The sequence below is a fragment of the Ictalurus punctatus genome, chromosome 14 (genome assembly GCF_001660625.3).
Source record: "Ictalurus punctatus breed USDA103 chromosome 14, Coco_2.0, whole genome shotgun sequence".
Classification (NCBI taxonomy): Eukaryota; Metazoa; Chordata; class Actinopteri; order Siluriformes; family Ictaluridae; genus Ictalurus; species Ictalurus punctatus.
The window spans coordinates 7,266,688-7,281,064 of record NC_030429.2 but is presented as its reverse complement, the minus strand read 5'-3'; the positions used below and the strand labels follow the sequence as shown (position 1 = coordinate 7,281,064).

Here is a 14,377-nt window from a genome sequence, read left to right as displayed (position 1 = left end):
CCAAAAGGAAATGGGTTTCTAAAAAACTAATTATGACATTAGTTTTTGTCGAATAGTTTTCGACAAAGCACCTGAACTTGTGCTAATCTTGAGGATGTTTTGACCCTAACCCCGAGGTTGTATTTTTTTTTTTTTATCAGTCCTCGGTTGAGTGTCACTGGCTGATCTGTGTGTCCACAGGGTGCGTTGGTAGGAGTGTGTGGTGCTGTGGGCAGTGGGAAGAGCTCATTGCTGTCTGCTCTCCTGGGACAGGTGAGAGATCACACTGCACAACAGAGCCTTTTCTCTCCGTGGTCTCTTGTGTGAAACAACCCTTTATCTCAGTGACCTTTCTGGAAGGCTGAGCTGTGCACTCAAGACAAGTGACGAAGAAAAAAAGTATTGTGCACTGCCTTGCAGGACATGGCCGTTGAGATCAGAATGGGTCAGGCTGTCTGAGACACAAAGGCTATCTTCAGCTGCAACCTGCTTCTCTTTTCTCTACAGATGACCTTACTCGGGGGATCAGTGGCAGCGAACGGGGGCTTCGCCTACGCTGCTCAGCAGGCCTGGATCCTCAACAGTTCCCTGAGGGAGAACATTTTGTTTGGGAAAGACTATGCGGAGGAAAAGTAAGACTTGCTGTCTGGAATCAGCGAGGAAGAAGTATTGCCTCATGTGCACAAATTGAGACATGTTTTAAGTCAGACTATAAATCTAAATTAGCTCTGACTTCCCTAATCTCCCTTCAGGTATAATGCTGTGCTGGAGGCATGCTGTTTAATTCCTGATATCACTGAGCTACCTTATGGCGATATGACTGAGGTAATGAGGCTCAGTGCGCTGTCGCTGGGCTTGTCATAATGACTTTCACTGAAACGTATTGCCATTTTATTGTTATTTGCTGCTATTCCCTCGGGAACCGTTGTAAATTAAACAAAATATCTGCTGTAAGTGAAACCTCCTCTGGCACCCTGTGTATCTAGATTGGGGAAAGAGGAGCCAATCTGAGTGGGGGTCAAAGGCAGAGAGTGAGTCTTGCCCGGGCACTTTACAGTGACAGACCCATCCTGCTGCTGGATGATCCCCTCAGCGCCGTGGATGCTCACGTGGCTTCCCATCTCTTCCACAGTGCCATTCGCAGTGCAGCAGGGGAAAAGACCGTTATATTTGTTACACACCAACTGCAGGTACGTTCATGTCGAGAAACTAAGTGTACCAGTGTGTGCCAGTAAACTAAAACCCTCACATGGGGATATTATCTGGAACGGTTGCTGTCCTACACAGCTCCCTAAGGACCATGAGTAATTATGTTCGCTTGTTTTCTAGCCAGCTGTATGCTCTTGCATCATTAGTTCATGTGGAAAAAAAAAAAAAAGAAAAGCTTTTGCAGTTTGAGAATCAAACAAGTTTCAGATTCAGTAATGGTGATCATCATGATGACCCACCATTTTAAGTGGGTCCAAATCAACAACCATGAACGGTAGGCCAAGCTAAACCTGATGCTTTCAATCCTGAAGGAAAATAGCGCATTAACACAATAAATACATGTACATACCATCCAGTATATCAACCCTTATGTGGTAGAAAAGAACTATTTGTTCTATCTCTAACATTTAACATAGCACGACTTCAACATTTTAAAAATGTACTTCTAAAAAAAATCTATCGCATAATTCATAGACCTGTTAATATATGTATGTAAATATTAATATCTATGGATCATAGTTTCCAGCGGTTTCATATATGTCACACATATTATGGATTATATCAGTTATTCTAAGTAATAAAAGTGTGTTGACCGAGTGTGTTGCGAATAATAATCAGCTTTGGGGTGGTGTGATGCGACCCCGCATGATGGAAATGAAAGAGTTCATGTTACCACCCCAAAGCCGATTATCTTCCAATAACAGCATGTTTCACATTCATAATCTCTATTTATTAAAGAACAACACGTCATGCTTGTCATTACTTGTCACTAATGCCGTGGAACCTACAGGAAACAGGTTCGTTTCCGTGATCACGTGCATTATAACGGCTATAAACGGTAGCTCTCTTCGCAGTGTTTCATGAAGACTTTCCTGTGTGAAAATTTACACCGAGGCTACAGCTTAAAGTTGAGGCTTTACTTCTGCCTGATGCAAAGTGCTGACTCTGGTGGCTCCTGGGGACTGGTGTTAAATAAAACATGTCCTCACAGAAAACTTAACTGTATCAAAAATTGCACACATTGTTAAACCTGTTCATGTGGAACATCCACCGTACAAGTCCCTGTGTAAGTCGTTGCTATAGGAACAATCTCAAACAAGAAGGTCTTGCGAATTCAGAAATACTTATATTATAAGTACGTGTGTTTTATTAATAAATGAATAATATACTGCATCGTTTATAAAACATATATTATAGAATGGATGCAGTTTACTGCAATGCCAAGGCCTCGGTAATGATTTAAAGTGCCCCTAGGAAATGAAATGCATCTCGGCAAATATGTCACATGATAGTTTTCAGGATATCTCAGTGTTTTCCCAGTGTTTAAGGTCCCAGAGAAAAGAAAGACCAGGTTACATTCCACTGTAAAGTTCTAGGGAGAGAATACGTCTTAGAGAGAGGGCAAAGGTAAGATTAACCTGTAGGAGAGAAATGGAAAGAGGAGGTGTGGAGAGAGAAAAAAGGAACTGCTCTTAATCCAAAGCATTACTGCTTTCTCTGTAAAACATGGTGGAGGGATTTTCATGGCTTGGGCGAGTACAGCTGGCGCTGGAACTGGATCAATAGTCTTTACTGGAGATGCTGTTGATTTGATTCAGGTTTGATTTGATTGAATTAGTGTATATACTGTGTGTGTGCGTGTGTGTCCATTTTTGTTCTGTGATTTAATATATTCATATATTCTAGATCCATTACACGTGAAATATTGCAGTCCTTTTTTTTTTTTTCGTTTTAATCTGGATGATTACAGTTTACAGCTCATGGAGAAAAAAATCCAGTATCGCAAAATATTAGAAAAAAGAATTTAAAATGGAAAAGTTTTCGAATTAAATTACAGAAAAAAAAAAATGAACTTTTCCACATTATTTAAAAAAAATTTGAGATGCGCCTGTATATATACACCCCCTCTCATATTCAACTACTTTTATTTCCAGCAAATTTCTTAACATGTGTAAATATTTGTGTTAACATGAAAACATTCCACAACTGAGACATTTGAGGAATAGAAATGGAATAATGAGTCCCTGAACAGAGGGGGGGGGGGTCAATATTAAAAGTAACAGTCAGTATCTGGTGGTCTCCAGCGGCTTTAAGTTCTACAGCGCATCTCATCCTCATGGACTGCACCAGATTTGTCAGTTCTTGCTGTGAGATGTTCCTCCACTCTTCCACCAAGGCATTTGCTAGGTCTCGATCACATCCGGGGGGACACACACGGTTACATGTAATTTTCCACTGCAAGGGCGATCAGCTGTCCTTCATGTCTCCCTGTAGCACCGTCTTAGGCGTCTTACATTATAGACATTGCAGTTTATTGCTCTGAACACATCTGCAGTCCTCATGCCTCCCTGCAGCAGGCCTATGGCATGTTCACACAGGAACCCTAGACATCTTTCTTCTGGTGTTTTTCAGAGTCAGTAGAAAGGTCTCTTTAGTGTCCTAAGTTATTGTAACTGTGACCTTAATCACCTACCGCCTGTAAACTGTTCCACAGGTGCACGTGCAATAATTGTTTATGGTTCATTGAACAAGCATGAAAAACTTTATTTAAACCCTTTCTGATAAAGATCTGTAAAGATTATTTGGATTTTATAAAATCATCTACGTATATATCAAAGATGCACCGATACTAACTTTCTCAGCCGATACCGATGACCGATTATTCAGAGTGATATAGGCCAATACTGATAGTTCTGCCTTTTACATCTTCTTTTTAATTAATAATAATTAATTCCCGTTTCCCGTTTTTATCAGTGCAGAGATTACAAAGATTACAAAGTGCAGTTTTGACGTCATTCCACACAAGAGACATCATCTTTACACACCGCACGAAATCCATGTGTTTTCCCGCCCTCTTTTGATTGACAGGATATAATCAGCCCTGATCATCGGATGTTTTTAAACTATAGGCCCATAGCAGGAAAAATAGCCTTTATTGGCTGATACATCGATGCATCTATATATATATATATATATATATATATATATATATATATATATATATATATATATATATATATATATATATGGAAAAAGGCCTGATCTGGCTCATTTCAATTTGACACTTGTTGCACACAACATAGATTTGTGTTACAGTAACTTACAGTCTTACACTAAATGTTTCACCGAGCATGTGCACATACCTTTAATAAAGCACTAATTTAGATTTAGGGATTTGAACAAAAGAATAATGTAAACACAGTGAAATTTTTTCTTATTTATTTGCCAATCATGTGAAATCATACAGTATACTGCTCCATGTGTCCAAAAACGTTTAATGTACAATGTATATGATGAACTCCAGTTGCTCCAGAACATCCTTCAATTAAATTTATCTTCAGTTTTAACTTTTTGTTTAATTTCAAACATTATATCATCGTTTAGTTACCTATGGACTACACTGTTGGTCCATTTAGTTCCTTTAAATGAGTACTCCAGCGTTTTTCAATCTAATCTGTATTTACTGCACCTGCCACACATGTGATAACCATGGGCGATAATGTCAATGCTTTACCCTTTACTGAGCAAAGGACATATAACTGAATGCCACGATTTCCCCTCGAGCTAGCGCTGCAGTGTTGTAGGGTGCTCGGAAAACCGAAGCGCGAGCCCGTAGCGCAAGCCCGGTGCGTGAGCTCTTACGAACACACGCTTTTCAGTCTTCAGGGACATTGACTTTGTTTACTTTGGACACATGCGTTCGTTATGGTTATAATAGGTCTCCGCCCCTGTTTTGTCATTGGTTGTTTCCCGAATGTCTTTCATCAATGTTTTCAGCTGTCCTGTGTTTAACCCATGATTACGTTTGTCATTTAAACCCCTCGTGTCTCTTAGCACCTCGCGTAGTATTGAGTTATTCTCCTTACCAAGCGGTTGTTCCTTGTTTTCGGTTTGATTCATGTTCATTGACTTTGTTCCTCGTTTCTCGTTCCGGATTCTAGCCTAGCCTAGTTTATGCCTGTTTGTAGATCGCCTGACCCATTGCCTGTTTTGACCACGCTTCTATATCACGATTTGGATTTGTCTGCCTGTCGCTCATAAATAAAAGTATTTTACTGTACACGCATCCGTCCAAACCTCCATTACGTAAATGACGCGATATGAATACTTATAATAGGAATCTAAGATAAGTTGTTAAAGACTACCAAAACTTAACCAAATACTCTCGCTCCACTGTCAATAATAACAACTCTAGCTAATCGTTGGCATCAGTGAGCTCGTGTATGCGCAATAGGGTAGAGAGCACTTTCTTCTGAGTGTGTCACACTGCACGGTGATGCAGCATGAAGAGCAGTCTGTAAAGATGTGAAGGTTGGTTTCACATGTCTTAGAGGAAACTTGTGTTTGCCCCTCCCCTGTCTAGTAGTTGTCATGTGATGAGGGGAGAGTTAGCTAGTGGTTGGGAATTGGTGAGAACAAATGGGGGGGGGGGACTGTTAAAAAGTGGAGACTTTTTAAATTACGTGGCACCTCTGCCATTCAAGTACCAGTGTAACTGTAGAAGTGACGACATGCTATAACACATAGCCACAAATTCTTACCTCTGAAAAAGTAGCCCCATCTCTGAGGAAATTACGTGCAGATTTAGAGGTTCATTTATAAATACCCTTGATGGAATTCATGAAAGCATCCTACAAAAAATATGCTTCATTAACATTTTGTTCAACAAACTGTCCTTAGACTTCAAATATAAGTGCGTCTCGGGTTAATCTTCTAGGTAGAGTTAAATCTCGGAATTTCTTCTCTCTGGTAGTTGCACATGCACTACAGATGCAGTAGATAGATATTTGGTTGAAAAGTATTCCTCTAAAGCTTTAAGCGGTTGTTTTATTACACACTGACTTTAATGCCTTTCCTCCAGTCCAGGTTTCCCTGGAGGGACATTATAGCATGTTATGAATCTTTATCCATGCAAGCATTCTCATATCTGCCCAGTCTTCCATCTATTTATCAACCGGTTCACTATGTTTGCTTTAAATCTCTTCTCTGGCAGTACCTGGCTGAGTGCGACGAGGTGGTGTTGATGAAGGACGGGCAGATTGCGGAGCACGGCATGCATGCCCAGCTGATGGCCCGAGGTCGTGACTATGCCACGCTTTTCACCAGTATACAGCAGGAGGTAGAGTTTGCCACCGTGCTTAGGGAAAACACCAGGGTCACTCGCTCATGGAGTGCTTCACATCACCTTTTGCACAATTTATGAAGAGAGGCCTGCAAGGCCTGCTGTTTTAGAAATGTTAATTCATTCCTGACGTCTATAATTTATGAGTACATTGATCGCCGAGTGTGGTACCTAGTGTATAAGACCTTGTCACTATCATATTTAATGGCCTAACATTCATTGTTCTAGCTGTCATAATTTAGCTCATACATTGTTACGCTTTCTCTCTCTCTTTCTCAGAACCTAGTGAGGAAAAACTTAAAAAACCAGCAGGGGGGAGAGGAGAAGGACTCGCCGCTGTGCGCTTCTGTCATCAGTACGGCAGCAAAGCAGCCCGCTGAGAGTACGAGAGGAGGTGAGAGCTGTGAAATCTGACAATAATGCGGTATGCTTAGCTGACTTTTTTTCAGGCAAGAAAGGACACACAGATCTCTGCTCTTTTCTCCAAACTCTTTGATACGCTATCCCACAGACCAGCTCATGCAGGCTGAGGAGAAGGGCCATGGGGCGGTCACCTGGGCTGTCTACGCTACATACATCAAGGCTGCCGGAGGACCCCTGGCCTTCATTATCAATGTCCTGCTTTTCCTCCTCACCACAGGCAGCATAGCCTTCAGTAACTGGTGGCTCAGCCACTGGATCAAGCAGGGCAGCGGGGTGAGTGAGCCACAGCTGGAAACTTAATGCTGATTATTGTAATAGAAAGATTGTAGAAGCTATTATTAAACCATAACTGCCTCACACACCCATAGCTGTTAGCAGTGCTCGCATTTCATTGAGAAACAATCCTTTAGTGACTCTTTATAACACTAAACAAATGTGTGTTTTGCTGCTTGGCAAAAAGCGAACATCAGTCCCAGCGCTAATTAGAAATGCCACAGTGAACATAATTTTCTCAGAGGAAGAATCACAGCCCAGATGCCGGTGCTGCATCTATTTTTGACGCTGCCTTCTGTAAACAGTTTGGGATTTGTGTGTGTGTGTGTGTGTGTGTGTGTGTGTGTGTGTGTGTGTTTAGAATGTAACAGTATTACACGGGAACGAGAGTGTGGTGAGCAACAGTATGCGACTAAACCCCCACCTTCAGTACTACTCCAGCATCTACGCCCTGTCCATGGGAGTGTTGCTGATCCTCAAGAGTGTGCGGGGCGTTGTGTTCGTCAAGGTAACGCTTCATCTCTGAGGTTACTCTCTACATTTTCATGCCTCACATCTCAGCTTAGTGAAAATGGAAGAATTCATTACAACTACATTTTAATGCAATTTAAAAAAAAATAAAATAAAAAAAAAAAATAAAAAAAAAAAGTGTAAGTGTCTTTGATGTATGCCAGGGGTTTCCAACACCATTCAGAAGTTTATGAGTAGAAATCAGATGCTGAGATATCCTGTAAAAAAACAAAAACAAATAGCTTAGCTCATTTTCCAGCTAGCAAGCGTTAGCCGTAAACACTCTCTCAGAAAGTCTGTCAGGTTAGCACATTTTAGCTAAACTGGCTCACTTTATTTGTGAAGTCAGTGAGCAATCTGTCTTCCTAAATGTTCTATCAGAAATCCTGTCATGTCAGCTCGTGTTTGCTAAATGGCTAGGCTTGATGAACATTTATGAATTTGACTTCAAAGTCCTATCAGAAATCCTGTCAGGTTAGCTCATGTACGCTAACTGGCTAGACTTAATGAAGATTTACGAATTTGATTTCATTTATGAATTTGGCTGTTAATGAATATTGGATGTGAATGACATAATATTACATTTGATTACATGACATTCAATAATTAGTTTCAGCTAATGCGTTGCAGTCATGGAAACTTACAGTAAGGGTTACATTTTTTTAAATCTTACATTCTGTGGTAATTTGACGCTAATGTTTATATCACAGTCTCCCAGACACCCGGTTATGAAACTTCGGTCCATAGCACAGGTTAATCTGTTCTTCTCAAATATTCAGAGGTGGGTCACAGTCTGGTGCACCGATACCACATTGATTCTTTGGTTGTGTCATAGTCAGGTCAGTAAACCTTTAAACACAAATATATATCCTCCAAGTTAAAGAAAATCATTACCAGAGGTCATGTGTCCTGTTTTCCTTCTGCTTTTTAATAAGGGTCCATTGCACCACTGACATGGCCTTTCCTAATTGGCCTGCTTTCTCATTTTATCTGCTGTGTGTCTTCTACGTTTTTGTTTTTTTCTTCTTCCTGCTCTGTAATTGAAATTGCCTGCAGGCTAAATCCATTTATCAGTCCACTGCTATGGCTCTCAGCAGGAAAGGGCTTATGTGTGTTATGTCTCTCTGGGTCTCCTTGCAACCATCTTCCCCATTAAATAGGTCTGACAGTGCATTAGGGAGCTTATGGACAGCTGATGTCCTTTTGTATCCATGTGCCACTAATGTTTGGTAATTTTTCAGTTAAGGGAATGGGAATATTTAGTGTCTTTTTTTATATATATTTAATAGTGACACTTACTTACAAAATAATATTTTATCTCTGCATACACTGTAAGAAATAGGAAGTTCTTCCAAGTAAGTTCAATGCGAAATATGTGTGTTAGATTGTGTACATTGCTGTACAAACCACCAGCATTCTGGGATTTTGCTCAGCCCTGGCTTGAGCCTCTGTTTCTTTGTGCCCTGGTGCTTTTCACAAGGCTTTTCTCTCTTCAGTGCATTTGTATGTTTTTGGGGGGGTTTTTTTTGTCTTCTTGTTTGCATTGTGGATTTGTTAACATTTGCACTATGAAAGGTTGTGTTTTAATAATTCATTCGTGTTTGTGTGCTGCAGTGTACCTTGCGGGCAGCCTCGGCTCTACACGATAAGCTGTTTAAGACTCTCCTCCTCAGCCCAATGCGTTTCTTTGATACTACTCCCCTAGGACGCATCCTCACTCGGTTCTCCAAAGACATGGATGAAGGTTAGTGTGAGAATTCCCCGCCAAGCCCTTCTCTTCTGTCAGCTAGATAGAGACATCTTACGCTGTTTTTCTCGCTCTCGTTGCAGTGGATGTGCGTCTGGCCGTTCAGGTGGAGTTGCTGCTGCAGAACATGACATTGGTGCTCTTCTGTCTAGGAGTGGTGTGCACTGTTTTTCCATGGTTCCTGTTCTCCATCATCCCTCTCACGGCCTTCTTCTACATCATCAATCGCATCTCTAGGTTAGGCATCACTGGCTTATATGTAATTTAAGGTTGGACCTTGAACTTGGAACTTGAACTTCCTTAGTTCCCTTGTTAAAGGTGTTTAACAAGAGAGTGATTATGGATCTTTAATAGACTGAAACACCCTGAGAAATGTAACCTGTTGGTTGCATCCCAATAATTTAATTCATGCATTCCTGATTCCTTGATCCTGCATCCCTCAAGACATGACTGAAGCCTGCTATCTTTAAGGGCATATCAATTCTTAAAATGCGCTCTGAAGGAGTCAAGGCTTCTACCCATATGGAAATGTGATGAATTTCCAATACATGTAATACAGTTGCAATCAAAATGAATCAACCGCCACTGCGAATCAGGTTTATTGTCAAAATTTGCAGACTTTCAATGAACTGTTTGCAATGAACAAATCAAACAAAAGCGATTGAAATAGTTCAACACAACGAACGCTTCAACTGGTTTCCACAAATTCGACTGACAATGCAACTTATAATGACTTCTCCAGTTTCAGTTCTTTTTTTGAAGACGGTGACAGATTCTGCGGTCCGGATTGAGGTTGGAAGTTCATTCCACCACTGAGGGACGGTTAGTTTGAAGGTTCTGGAAAGGGACCTTGAGCCACTCCGAGTAGTCACTACTAAGCGCCGGTCGTTAACAGATCACAGATTGCATGAGGGAACGTAAACCTTAAGGAGAATGTTGAGGTAGGGGAGGTGCTGTTCCAGACAAGAACATATCATTTTGACATAGAGGGTGCACACTTACATCGCTATGTATCCAAATTGGTTATATATGTTTTGATCATATATGACTGTACATGTAACATATGTGGAAGCATTTCTCGGATATACGGACATATATGGTCATATATCAGATTTCTGTAAGGGTAGATCAAGCATAAACAGGAGCTTCCTACATAGAATTTTTTTTATGGTGTATGAATACTCCACCTCCTGTAAATCATATGATAAGAAGAAGTACAAACACTGAATTAGTCTGTGTAATAAGGTTTCCTTGATGTTATTCAGTGAGTAATCAAACCACGTTGTGTATGAGTATCAATAAGTGAAGTTGCATTAGACCGGTGCTTCATTGAGCGAGGATGTTTCATTTTGCAAACATGTGATTTTTCCTGTGCTTTTTTCCCCCCTCTTGAATACTTACCTCACATTTCCAGAGAGAGGCAGTAGGACACGAGGAAAGTAAACAAAGATACAAGGTGCAATTTAAAGAAATCAAGCTCCAAGGCAATTTATAGGAAATCAACTAGGAAACTTCCCAAATGTCAGTTCAGCAACTCTATTTCTTCACCCAGAAATGGTTGAAAAGTCACCTTGAACTTGTCACGTAGGGAAGTAAAGCGTTATTGCATCGTAAAATGTAAGAACCAATCAGATTCCAATATGCAAATTAGTAGTGTGTAGTGTTGGGAGGCGTTTCTAAATTGCATCACAGAATCTGGATTTACCCACAGAATTTCTTACCCAAAATAATAATAAAAAAAAATGCAATAAAAATTTAACCAAAAACCAAAGTTCGGTGTAAAAAGGAAATCTCCTGCACATCAGTTATGATAAAGGAATTATATATATATATATATATATATATATATATATATATATATATATATATATATATATATATATATATATATATTTTATTTTTTACCTCTTTTGTGATTTGTTGATTTATTAACTGTTTTATTAGCTATTTTGGTGCTGAAAATAATATGGGTGACAAATGGAAGATTCTAGAAAAATTGGCAGCAGTAAGCCCAGCTGAACTCTAATAATGGATTTTCTAATGAACCACCAAACATTCAGCTCTTTTTTTTTTACCTGAAAGAACATCATTTGCAAACAACCCCTGTTTCTAGAAGCAGGGTGTGTTTTTTTTTCATTCTTTTTATGTTTTGTCCATTTTCTCCCTCATTCTCATCCCAATCCCTATAATGAGAAAAGGGTGATTCATAGCAGTCTTTTTATTTGCAGCCTTTGCCCATTTCATTTCGTGTCTAAAAGTAGAAATCAGCCTACCTTTAGCCAATAAAAGCCCATCTCTCACATCGCTGCCGGCCGAGGCTGTGCTGTCCTGCTGGTTTTAGCGTTGAAGTGGCAGGGCTTATAAAAGGCCCTATAAATTAGGACTGAGGCCTCAGCAATGACACAGCCTCATCCTGAAAGCCTTCAGCAGCACACTTATTGTCCCCTGTGGGTGTCCATCTTATAAGTTACTAACCTGTCACATGGCAGGTGTGATCAGCTGGACGGCTATGATCGGTCACACTTCAATCCTGCTTCACTGAGAATACAGTGGGACTTATTAGACACCAGGGTGAGGTGTGAGATTTTTCCAGAGTTATTTTTTTCTTCTTTTCTGTCTCAAAAGGGTGCTGATTCGTGAGCTGAAAAGGCTGGAGAACATCAGCCAATCGCCTTTCACCTCTCACCTCACCAGCAGCCTTCAGGGTCTGTCTACTATCCATGCTTACAGAAGGGGGCCAGACTTCCTTCACAGGTGAGTCTGTCACACCTGGACATCCAGTTGTTTTTTTTTGTTGTTGTTTTTTTTTTTTTAAATAAAATTCGAGCGGATTATGGATTTGTGCAAGAATTGTGTATCGTTTTCCCCACATATACCGGTATACGTTTTCCACATTCTAACCTTGATTAAGATTACTTTATAGACTACATGTATTTACCTTGTACCTTCATATATGCAAATATGTTTACTTTTTCCGGGTTCTCATTTGTCTTTTACTCTCTTCCTGTATCTGTCTAAAATAACACTATTAACTGACACTGAAACGAGAACTAACTACTAATCAGACCTTAGTTTAGATCATTTGTTTAGATCAGTTCACACATTTCTTTTATTTACTGTAGAGCCATGATTGAGTCCATGAAGTATAGCTGAGAGGTTTTAAAATAATAATAATAATAATAATAATAATAATAATAATAATAATAATAATCGCTTGTAGAGATCATGATTAGTCACTGTCAAATTTGTTATAGTTATACATATATAAATGATATCTGAATTATTATAGTTATAGGCTTAATAGACTGACTTGTATGGACTCATTCACTTTAAATAAATCAATAAATTTGAATGGGACATTTTCACTAAAAGAAAAAGGTTATGCTGTTAATATGATACAAAATTTGTCCCAGGGTAAGGGATTTAGGTTCTCTGGGTGGGACGTTTGGGGATAAAACGTTCTAATTGATGCAGTATGTAAATGCCGGATAATACTACGTACGGTATATCATTTGTACAGTGTGGCTAATATATTGAAACTGTTGCAGATCATGTGCTGTGATTGTAAGAGCAGACTCAGGAACAGGATTGGGAAACGAAAGAAAGGTTCAAATGAGGGAAATGTAGATATGTAGAGAAGAAGCAAATGTTATTATGCACTTTGTGTGTTTGGCCAGATATCGGGAGCTGTTGGACACTAACCAGGCTGCCTACTACCTATTCAGCTGTGCCATGCGCTGGCTTGCCGTGCGTTTAGACCTCATAAGCATTATACTCACCTCCGTCGTGGCTCTATTGATCGTTATCATGCACGGACATATCTCTCCAGCGTACGCCGGTCTGGCCATCTCCTATGCCGTTCAGGTGCTCAGCAATACACACGACATGGTTTATTGTTATTATTGTTTATTTTGTATTTAGAGCAGCTCAATATGTTGATTGTTTAATTACTGTTTGATACATTTCAAATCTTTATGTATCTGAGTGCCATCTTTACTCAAATGGCTAATGCTGTTGATATGTTTAGCATGGATGTGTTTCTGACCCACTGTGACCTGCCTCTGTTCCAGCTGACAGGTCTGTTTCAGTTCACGGTGAGACTTCTGTCTGAAACGGAGGCTCGATTTACATCAGTAGAGAGGATCAATCATTACATCAAGGTGAGTGTACAGACAGACAGTATTGGAACGGAGCGTTCAGTATGGGAACCGAGCAACAGTCAGAGGCCATCGGCTCATTACACTATGGGGAAACAGTGAGCTGAGCTGAGGTGGAAATCTCCACGTGTGTGATGCTCCACAGTTGACCACACTCATATAAGCAGAACAATAGTTCATCTCGTAAAATGCTATACCTCGGACGTATTCAAGTAAAATTTGATTCACTTACATAAAATCAGATGTCTGGCAAAGCAACTTACACGATACCTTTAAATGAATCACAATAAGGCTGAAATGAAGACAATTCGAAGTGATTCTGTTTCGTTTCATCACTTTTGACTTTTTGACATAGCGAGAATAACCACATACATGAAGACTAGCTTTGAGAAATTCACACACTAAATGTAATAAGTAAGCCAGTTACTGTTAGTTCTCAAAAACCGTGTCGAATAGTACATAATTATATTATTTGAGACACGATGTTAGTTCATTGACTTTCTGAGGACGTTCACAACGGCGCACCAGACAGCTACAGGATACACGTGGATGCATACATCTTGAGTATGTATCGTCAATCCAGCCTTTAAAGCAAATCTGTGACCTTCGCGTGTTTAGAACCTGGAGACGGAGGCACCTCAGCAGAGCAGAGACGCCTCTGCCCCTGCGTCCGATTGGCCACAGAAGGGTAGCATCAGCTTCCAGGATGTGGAGATGCGCTATCGGCCCGAGTTACCCCTGGCTCTGAAGAACCTCAGCTTCAACGTTCTCCCAGAGGAGAAAGTGGGCATCGTCGGCCGGACCGGCTCAGGTGTGTGTGCTTTTTGAAGGTTTGCCCGGCAAGGTCATTTGAAATGCTGAATTGTATCAAACAAATATCATTAGTCAGTCTTGAATTACGTCATTCGGTGGAAGCTATATATTTGTTACTGATTTCAGTACTGCATCAGAAATTAG

General features: G+C 40.2%; 1 protein-coding gene across 5 annotated transcripts in view; it reads left to right on the top strand.

The window, feature by feature from the left end:
- wu:fb13g09 (ATP-binding cassette sub-family C member 5) overlaps window positions 1-14,377 on the top strand; it is a 39,141-nt gene that overhangs the window by 16,138 nt on the left and 8,626 nt on the right. For all 5 annotated transcript variants that reach the window (XM_017484906.3, XM_017484904.3, XM_053685972.1 and 2 more), the window contains 14 exons: window positions 181-252; window positions 487-611; window positions 732-804; window positions 966-1,169; window positions 6,182-6,307; window positions 6,590-6,704; window positions 6,822-7,006; window positions 7,368-7,514; window positions 9,131-9,260; window positions 9,347-9,500; window positions 11,889-12,017; window positions 12,941-13,127; window positions 13,334-13,423; window positions 14,039-14,231. In XM_017484906.3, the coding sequence (XP_017340395.2) occupies window positions 181-252; window positions 487-611; window positions 732-804; window positions 966-1,169; window positions 6,182-6,307; window positions 6,590-6,704; window positions 6,822-7,006; window positions 7,368-7,514; window positions 9,131-9,260; window positions 9,347-9,500; window positions 11,889-12,017; window positions 12,941-13,127; window positions 13,334-13,423; window positions 14,039-14,231 (1,930 nt within the window). The remainder of the gene's footprint in view (window positions 1-180; window positions 253-486; window positions 612-731; window positions 805-965; window positions 1,170-6,181; window positions 6,308-6,589; window positions 6,705-6,821; window positions 7,007-7,367; window positions 7,515-9,130; window positions 9,261-9,346; window positions 9,501-11,888; window positions 12,018-12,940; window positions 13,128-13,333; window positions 13,424-14,038; window positions 14,232-14,377) is intronic.